The following is a 9,724-nucleotide window of genomic DNA, read 5'->3' as shown; positions in this document are numbered from 1 at the left end:
AAATAAATAAAATAAAATAAAATAAAATAAAATATTATCCTTCACTTTAAAATGCATGCTCATAAAGAAAACTAGGAACTAAATACACATACGCACACCATAAGCACCATAAGGGATAATAACCGAACATTTTGATTTTCCTGCCGTATCTATTTTTTTACACAATTGAAATCATACGTTTTGTTTTACATTAAATAGCATGAACACACTTCTGTTAATTTGTTTAAAAAATATTCCATGGCCACCTACTATAGACTAAGAACAAAACAAACAAAAATCCTTCCCTCGTGTAGCTTATATTCTAAACTCTTTGTAATGGCTGTATATTTATCATTCATCTTCTCGCTAACAGGAATTTGGGCTATTTGCTGTTTTTTGCTATTTAAAACAGTACTGATAACGAAAGGTTTATCCACACAATTTCTTTAAAATGGAAAGAAAACTTTGCTTTTTAAGCAATATATTCCTGGCTTTCCAAAGTAATTTCTTTAGCAGCTATTAAAAACACTCATATAAAATGTATATAAATATAAGATGTAAAATAAAAGTTTAGTAAAAATAGTGCTCTCTTACCAACATCTGGCAAGCAGTTGATTTTTCTTCTAGTCCTGCAGTTTTAATACCAAAGCTTTGCTGATCTCCAAGGTTCACAAATTCCCAACCATCATCATCACTCATATTCTCCATGTCTTGGGCTATTAACGGAAAAGAAAACAAATGCATATAACAAATAATAACAAAGAGAGAACTATGACAACCGATAGGTCCTTCTAAAGACACCTACTATCTAAAAGAGCTACTTCGGGCTTAATTGAAGCCGTCTTCATTAAAGGCCCCATAACCACTGGAAGGTACTGCTGAAATTCTTTTCCAAGGATTTTGCACATTCTGGCCCATGCTGAGATCATGTAAGAGATCTGGGGGGAAAATTTAAAATTAAAAAAATAGATTAAAAAACAATGGGTAAATGTGATAAAGAGTCATTTCCTTATTTCATAATGTTTTATTGATATGTCTACAGTACTTAAGCAATAAGAGCATTTCTAAAGGTTATATACTTAAAAGGTTCCGAATCAATAATGAAATCCCTGTGAACTCACCCTACACTGGGATATGGACAGCAGGTGAGGCAAAAGACAAAGACCAGAACCTTGGGCATTTCTTTCTACTTTCAGTAAGTGATTACAGTTTTCTTTCTTAGCATCTGAATCACCTAAATGAAACTAATCACCTAAACAAAACCAAACATTTTGTCAACTCCCCGTCACAAATTTTTTGAAGACAGAAATGTATTTTATCTGACTGTATCCCTATTGCCTGCCACTCCATTCATTAAACATTTATTAAAACCCAAGAAACAAAACATCCTTTTCCCTTAGCTGTTGTAATTTTCTCGTTAAGTGGCTGAGTATCTTTAAAACACCTCTTCTCCTATTACTGTGTTTACACAGACTTCATCATCCGCAAATTACCTAGAGAATCTGGTTCCATTCACCATCCCTGCAACCTAGAAAGTGATTCTTATCCCAGTATCTGTCATCCACGTACCTATTTTTATTTATTAAGCATGGACAGACACATGCCCCACCTCTTAATGATTTCATATGTAAAAGTCCACCCACTCTTCAGATAGGTACTGGGTGTTTCTCACATGCCAGGCATTAAACTATATGCTGGCTGATACAAAGGTGAGCAATATGCCTTGTCCTTACCACTCTCCCTACGGCTTACAGTCCCCTCAGCCTCCCTACTGTCGGCAGCCTGCTAAGTATCCCTCCTGCCTGTTATCTCTGTACATACAAAACATACATGTATATTTGTACGTCATTTTGCAAAGAAAGCAAACAACAACAAAACATGGTTTCTCTGCAAAATGATATGTTTTCCTATTTAAACTAATACAGTGTGGCTATGTAAAGTCAAAATTTAATTCAACAATTATTTATGGAGTGCCTTGTTATATGTCAGGCGTTGGGAATACCATCAAGATTATGACAAACATTTATGATGTTACTATAACGCAGTGCTGGAACTGTCCACCATTGAGACTGAACAGATCAGGAAAATCTTATAAAGGATGAGAACTGTGAGCAAGCGTTAGCTGGGCGTGTATACCTATGTGTGTATGCACATGTGTCGAGAGGCAGGGGTTCTTCCTAATGAAATGCCTTTGTCTGCTCATAGGCAGAGAGGCAAGCAGTGTGTCCTGAGATTCTTGGGTTCTGTATTTTCTGCCAGGGGAGGGAGGTCATGCAGACTTCAAAGGGCTAGGAGACACCTGAATGGAGATGTCTATTACATGCTGGAGAATTGAAACCTCAATTCTGAAGATCTGAAAGTTGCAAGCAGACAGATGAAACCGGAAGCCATGTCTATGAGTGACACCGCTCCATGGGAGTGAGAAGATAAGAGAGCCTTGGACAGAACTCACCAACACCAAAACTTGAGAGTCAGAGAAAGCAAGAGCAACCTACAACAGACTAGAAAAAGTGGCTTGAGAAACAGAAGGAAAATCAGTGAAGAATGTCTCTGCTACTAGGGGTTGACAGAATGTCAAGAAACCTATCACTCCTTTTGTTTTAAATATATTGAACCGTGTGCTGTCCATAACTCATAAGCAGATCAAGGCAAATGCATTAAGACCACTTACCTGAGGATCATCATCTTCCATGTCATTGAAGTCTGTCTGGGTCTTTAACAATAGCTGCATCACATCTGATGCATCCTGCATGAACTAGAGGAAAATATGTAGAGACACACTCATTGCTACCGAATTTGTTTCTTAATTAGCAAAGCGTTGCCAAAAAATCGACTACATTGCCCACATAGGTCATAACCTCCATAGATAAAACTATCATATTGAAAAATTCTTATCTATATTGTGACAGATTTAGTTCACTTTCTAGAAAAATATATTTTCCACTGAAGGGCAGTGGACTACAGTATAAAGGCACTTCTAACGGCATCAGGTATTAGTCTATGGTTTACGCATTTCAAGCAGTAAAACTGAATTCAAATTCAGAAAAAAAATTTGGATTGTTTATAGAATTCACTACATGAAATTTTGTCTATGATTTTCACTTAACTCTTTGCAGTTCTGGTAATCTCCATTGTATAGACAAGCAGCGTTTCAAAGAAACAATGAAAGCCAGATATATAGGGTATGGGACACACAAGTATTTTATTGGTATAAAACATACCAATGTTTTAGTGGTCAGTGTCTCACAGAAACCAGTTCCAACTATAAATTAATACTGATGCTGGTTTTGAAGAAGGCAAGACAGAGGTTCCCTGATGAGAATTCTGAGGGTCAGAACATGAGGGTTCAATGACAGAGAAATTTCTTTTGCATTAGCTTGAACAATTCTGATATGTTGGCTGAGAAACACACTGGCCAATGGTCCTTGGTAATTATTTTCTGAAGATCTATATGCACAGATTTCTCTCTTGAGAACACCTGACGCATTTTAGATTAATAAGAAAGCAAGTGACATGTTTCCAAGCACATATTTAAAGGGAACTAACATGGATACTGATTTCCACACACCTCCCACGAGATACAGTGTGTGTGGCGGGGAAAGGAGGAGGCATCAAGAGTACAGCTAAACTAAAAAGAAACCTTAATATTAACAATGAAAAGATGGGCTGGGAGCAGTGGCTCACACCCATGAGCTGACTGCTTGAGGTCAGGAGATCAAGGCTAGCCTGGCCAACATAGTGAAAGCCCACTTCTACTAAAAACACAAAAATGAGCTGGGAGAGGTGGTGCGTGCCTGTAATCCCAGCTACTTGGCAGGCTGACGCAGGAGAATTGCTTGAACCTGGGAGGCAGAGGTTGCAGTGAGCCAAGATCGTGCCACTGCACTCCAGCCTGGGCGATAAGAGAGAGACTTGGTCTCAAAAAGAAAACAAAACAAAAAACACCAAACCAAACAAACAATGAAAAGCAGGAATTAATTTGTATATAAAACAGGAGCAATGTGAAAGGAGTAAGGAAAAAAACAAACATCCAGAAAACCATTTATCAGAAGGAAAAAATCCCTCTAGTACTCTCAATTTATGTTAAATTTTACAGTACATTTAACATAATAAAAATTACTTACTTTTTCCTTCCCAACAGCCAGACCAATGAGGCTAATGCATTCAATAGTTTTTCCTCTCAGAAGTCTCAGTTCTTTTTGAACCGCATTCTCAACGATGTGCTTCAGTGACGGCATAAATAAATCATAGTAGGGGACAAATTTTTCTTCTGCAGTATCTGCAACTGATGCAATGGATGTCACAACTTGTTCCAAAACTAACTTGGTGCCTTTCTGAATCAGCTAGAAGGAAGACACACAAATTATTACTTCAAAGGAAAACTGGAAGAAGTATTTAAATTTACAATTACTACTCCCTTCAAGTTCTTGAATGCTTTTCTGAAACAGCAGAATAAGACCACCTCTCCACAAGCAGAGACTGTAGGTTTTGAAGGAAATTTTTATAAAAAGAATTTATGTTGAACTATTTATGTGAGTTTTTTTTCTGTCTTCTGTTAACACAATACCCCTTACTCATTTTTGTCTTGTCTCAAAGCATAGTTAATTCTTGAGTATAGAAATAAAAAAAAAAAAAGGAATAAAATTCTTGAGTATAGATATGGACTCAAAATTTTTGTGTTCATCAACGTTAATCTTCATACTCATTTTTTTCTTCACTGATTTCCTCTACTTATATTTTGTGCTGTCTTATTATGTCATAAAGAAAATTCCCTCTTTGGCCCCTTCCTTTATCTTCTAACCGCCCCCTCCCCAGAAGATCCCACCAAGGAAACTTGCTGCCTTCTCTTGCATCTGTCTTGCTGAAACAGATGAGATGACCTTTTTCTCTGCACCAAAGATCTGGTGTTCTCTGACCCAGCTAGTAACAAATGCTTACTACCTATCTGCTGCTGGGCCTGTCCTGTCACCAGCAATATTTTAAAATAATTCTTCTGTAATCCCAGCACTTTGGGAGGCTGAGGCGGGCGGATCACTTGAGTCAGGAGTTCAAGACCAGCCTGGCCAACATGGTGAAACCCTGTCTCTAAAAAAACAAACAAACAAATAAATAAACAAACAAATAAAAATTAGCCAGGTGTGGTGGTACACCCCAGTGATCCCAGTAACTCGGGAAGCAGAGGCAGGAGAATTGCTTGAACCGGGGAGGCAGAGGTTGCAGTGAGCCGAGCCGAGATTGTGCTATTGCATCCCAGCTGGGCTGACTAGAGCGAGACACCGTCTCAAAAAAAAAAAAAAAAAGGAAGCCAGACATGGTGACTCACACCTGTAATCCCAGCACTTTGGGAGTCCCAGGCAGGTGGATGACTTGAGGTCAGGAGTTCAAGAACAGCCTGGCCAACATGGTGAAACCCCGTCTCCACTTAAAAAACAAAAATTAGCCGGGTGTGGTGGTGTACGCCTGTAATCCCAGCTACCTGGGAGGCTGAGGCAGGAGAATCGCTTGAACCTGGGAGACAGAGGTTGCGGTGAGCAGAGATTGCATTACTGCACTCCAGCCTGGGCGAGACTCCATCTCAAAATAAATTAGAGAATAAAATAAAATATTTATTGACTCATATAAACCTGACCCAATTACTACTTCAGATTTTCATAATTCCCCCCATCAACTATACCCACACTCTCAGCAGTTCTTTACCTTGTGTTACACATTCAACCATGTCTTGAGGAAGTTATCTCACTTCCTGCTTCTGCATCTCAACCCCTGCTCCATGTTTAGTATGGACTGTGCTGCTGGCCTCAGAGGAATGTCTTTCCTCCTCCGCTAGGCTACCTTCTCTTCATACAACTCTTCCTCATGAACACTGTCCTCCTATCATCCCATTCCCAACAACTCCTTCCACTTATCTTTAAAAACCCACATAGTGCCTCACTGCAGGAAGGAAAGGCAGAGGTACACAGGGCCTCTCACACCACAGCCACCCACCCAAACTTGTAAAGTCACGCTGGATCCATCCATTACTGATTTAACCAACCAACCTATCTGCCTTCAACTTGGTGTCCACCTCAGTCTGCCTTCGGGCACATGCATGTTTCCTTTATCATATTCTTAGTCGGCTGTCATCTGACAGTGAGCACTTGGGCCTTTGTTTACAAGTCCTCTCTCTTTGGCTTCTGAGACATTGCATTTCTCGTTTGTCCTGCTCTCTGACCAATCACCAGTGCTATGCAAACTGTGGTTTGTTAACTATTTGCTACCAGTTCATATTAAGTATAGGAATTGAGGGCATTAGAAACTTTTACAGAAATTTGAGAGCAGGTTCATATCGTTTATTTTCTATGCCTTCTATTCATTTCATTTTTATAACAGTAATCCATTTTCATTGCATTTGACAATAAACTGGGCTAAAATCCTTGCTTTTCACATCTGTATCTCTCATGCACTGTGCTGGACTAACATTCTTCAATTGTTTTCAGGTTGCATCCCTTACTTCAGCTGTAGCTATAATCATTTTTACTTGGATACTCAAAAATGATCTTGTTACTACAACTTCTGTGTTTCTGTCACTCTGGTTAGAATAGTCAACATTTTAAAATTTATTCTCTTTTCTTTTTTTTTGAAACACAATTTTGCTCTTGCTGCCCAGGTTGGAGTACAGTGGTGCTACCTCAGCTCATTGCAAGCTCTGCTTCCCGGGTTCAGGTGATTCTCCTGTCTCAGCCTCCCGAGTAGCTGGAATTACAGGCGTGTTCCACCACACCCGGCTAATTTTTGTATTTTTAGTAGAGATGGGGTTTTGCCATGTTGACCAGGCTGGTCTTGAACTCCTGACCTCAGGTGTTACACCCCTCTCAGCCTCCCAAAGTGCTGGGATTACAGAGGTGAGCCACTGTGCCTGGCCCTTTCATCTTTTAAAATTCAAACTGCCAGAAATAAACTGTTAATGCTTCCCATGAACTGTCTTTCAGAATCACCTCTTCCACTATTACTATCTAAGCTCCCTGGACAATGACAGTATGATGGTCTTGCCTTAAATCTTCTCCATTATGTATATGCCTCAACCAACGCTACTACACTAATTTCTTACCATATGATGACTTCTTGCAGCATTTAAGAACACAGAATGGTTTTTCACACTTTACATAAATCAGAGTTCAAAAATTTCTCTGCCTTATTTTCAGGGTGATCCATATGCTGATTCTACCTGACCTTTAGCTGTATCTTTCCCAATTTCAGTTATCAGCCCACATTTTGGTCAAATCTGAATTTTTCTACTCATCACTCCACAACTCCAAACATCCTCCTTGGTTTCTTTACTTTATATTCTTTATGGTCAGGCTGCAAGTCCCTCTTTCTCCAGTTCTTACCCATCAAATCAACCCAAATTAATCTACAAAGGGAAGGCAGCCTATAGATCTTAAAACTTACCTCTTGAAGCTTAAGTACCATAATGGAATGCAGATGTTTCACCAAATTATCCAAGTATGGAATAAGTAGTGACTTGGGACAGTCTTCAGTAAAGTTAATGAGGGCAGCAGCTGCATGGGCTTGTACACGTTGATTGCCTTGGTCTTCCATGGTCTGCAGCAGAGCTGCAATCACCTGTGAAATGAAACCAAGTGGGCATATATGGTGAAATGTCTACCCCTCTTCCTGAAGTCTGATTTGAGTGTCTGAGGACTTGTTACTTACCTTCTCATGAAATTTCTTTTGGAAACCAGGTGCAAAATCTGTAGCCATCTGTCCCACGGCATTACAGGCTGCATATCTCACTCTTGGATGCTGGAAAACGTTCCCTTTCATTAGTAAAAGCAGTAAGGTTTCCACATGAAGTTGTAACACTAATCATTTTCAATGAAATATTTACTGGTACTTACAGGATCCTGAAGAAAAAGTAAAACAAAATTTACTATCTCATTTAGAATTCCTTCCATTTGCTGGTGGCACCCTTCACCAATGGCAGATAAGGCCATCAATCCTGCATGCCGGTATTTCCAGTCAGCTACAGAAAAAAATTACAGATGGAATACCAATTAGACACTATAAACATGTCATGCTGCTAGAGGGACATGTAAAAAAGTTCTTATTTGGGAAAGAGTAACAAAATTTTTTTGGAAAAGGTATATGTATATATAATGTAATACAAAAACATGTATATTTACTTTTTAGAAAAATGAACAGAAAAAGTGCCCGACTAGACTACTTGATTCTAAAAGTATGTATCAGACCAGGCGCGGTGGCTCACACCTGTAATCCCAGCACTTTGGGAGGCTGAGGCAGGTGGATCACTTAAGGTCAGGAGTTCAAGACCAGCCTGGTCAACATGGTGAAACCTCGTCTCTACTAAATAATACAAAAATTAGCCAGGCGTGGTGGTGGCGGGCACCTGTAATCCCAGATACACGGGAGGCGCAGGTTGCAGTGAGCCAAGACTGAGCCACTACACTCCAGTCTGGGTGACAGGGCGAGACTCTGTCTCAAAACAAACACAAACAAACAAACAAAATCCTGTATCAATGGTGTGACCTTCATGTCTGCTTTTTAAATCTACTCTATAAAAATATTCACACAAGGTAAGCCAGAATTTCTGTAGAAGAGTGTTTACATTATTATTTGTAATCAATAAAAATAATTAGCATGGAATGGGGATTGTGGAATGTATGTGTCAATTAAAAAAAAATGAGGTAGGCTGTTATGTGGTGATACGACAAACTGTTGAGCAAAAGCTTAGAAAATATGATGTGTCCATACAGTATATTCACTTTAAAAAGCCTCTCTGTATATGCATAAATGAGGTCAGAGGAAAGTCTCAGAGAGCTGTTAACAATGGTTACCTCTGAATATGAATTTAAAACCTTGCAAGCTGGCCGGGCACAGTGGCACACACCTATAATCCCAGTACTTTCGGAGGCCGAGACAGGCAGATCACTTAAGGTCAGGAGTTCAAGATCAGCCTGGCCAACATACTGAAACCCTGTCTCTACTAAAAATACAAAAATTAGGCCGGGTGCAGCGGCTCATGCCTGTAATCCCAGCATTTTGGGAGGTCCAGGTGGGCGGATCACTTGAGGTTAGGAGTTTGAGAGCAGCCTGGCCAACATGGAGAAACTCTGTCTCCACTAAAAGTATAAAAATTAGCTGGGTGTGGTGGTACATGCCTGTAATCCCAGCTACTTGGGAGGCTGAGACAGGAGAATTGCTTGAAACTGGGAGGTGAACACTGTAGTGAGCCAAGACTGCACCACTGCACTCCAGCCTGGTTGACAGTGAGATTCTGTCTCAAAAAAAAAAAAAAAAAAAAATTAGCTGGGTGTGGTGGCATGTGCCTGTAGTCCCAGTTACTCAGGTGGCAAGGGCAGGAGAATCGCTTGAACCCAGAGGGTGGAGGCTGCAGTGAGCTGAGATCACATCACCCTGGGCAATAGAGTGAGACTCTACCAAAAACCAAACAAATCAACAAACTTCTAACTTAAAACTTCTGCATTTTAAGAAAAGAACACATTAATTTATAATTAAAAAAGACAAATGAAAATAAAACATATACAATAATCAACTTTGGGACTGATATATATTATAGGTACAAAGGTAACTGACCAAATAGTAGGGAAATATTCACAGAAATAAAAAAGAAGGATGGCCGGGCGTGGTAGCTCAGGCCTATAATCCAAGCACTCTGGGAGGCTGAGGCAGGAGGACTGCTAGAGGCCAGGAGTTTGAGACCAGCCTGGGCAACATAGCGAAATCC

General features: G+C 39.8%; 1 protein-coding gene across 2 annotated transcripts in view; it reads right to left on the bottom strand.

The window, feature by feature from the left end:
- IPO5 (importin 5) overlaps window positions 1–9,724 on the bottom strand; it is a 47,638-nt gene that overhangs the window by 13,940 nt on the left and 23,974 nt on the right. For both annotated transcript variants that reach the window (XM_011933810.1, XM_011933809.1), the window contains exons 11-17: window positions 7,857–7,981; window positions 7,672–7,761; window positions 7,408–7,581; window positions 4,104–4,322; window positions 2,651–2,734; window positions 785–917; window positions 574–695 (exon numbers count right to left, since the gene is read on the bottom strand). In XM_011933810.1, the coding sequence (XP_011789200.1) occupies window positions 574–695; window positions 785–917; window positions 2,651–2,734; window positions 4,104–4,322; window positions 7,408–7,581; window positions 7,672–7,761; window positions 7,857–7,981 (947 nt within the window). The remainder of the gene's footprint in view (window positions 1–573; window positions 696–784; window positions 918–2,650; window positions 2,735–4,103; window positions 4,323–7,407; window positions 7,582–7,671; window positions 7,762–7,856; window positions 7,982–9,724) is intronic.

The sequence above is a fragment of the Colobus angolensis genome, unplaced genomic scaffold (assembly GCF_000951035.1).
Source record: "Colobus angolensis palliatus isolate OR3802 unplaced genomic scaffold, Cang.pa_1.0 Scaffold13, whole genome shotgun sequence".
Lineage (NCBI taxonomy): Eukaryota > Metazoa > Chordata > Mammalia > Primates > Cercopithecidae > Colobus > Colobus angolensis.
The sequence above is the reverse complement of the archived record's forward strand: the minus strand, read 5'-3'. Positions and strand labels throughout refer to the sequence as shown.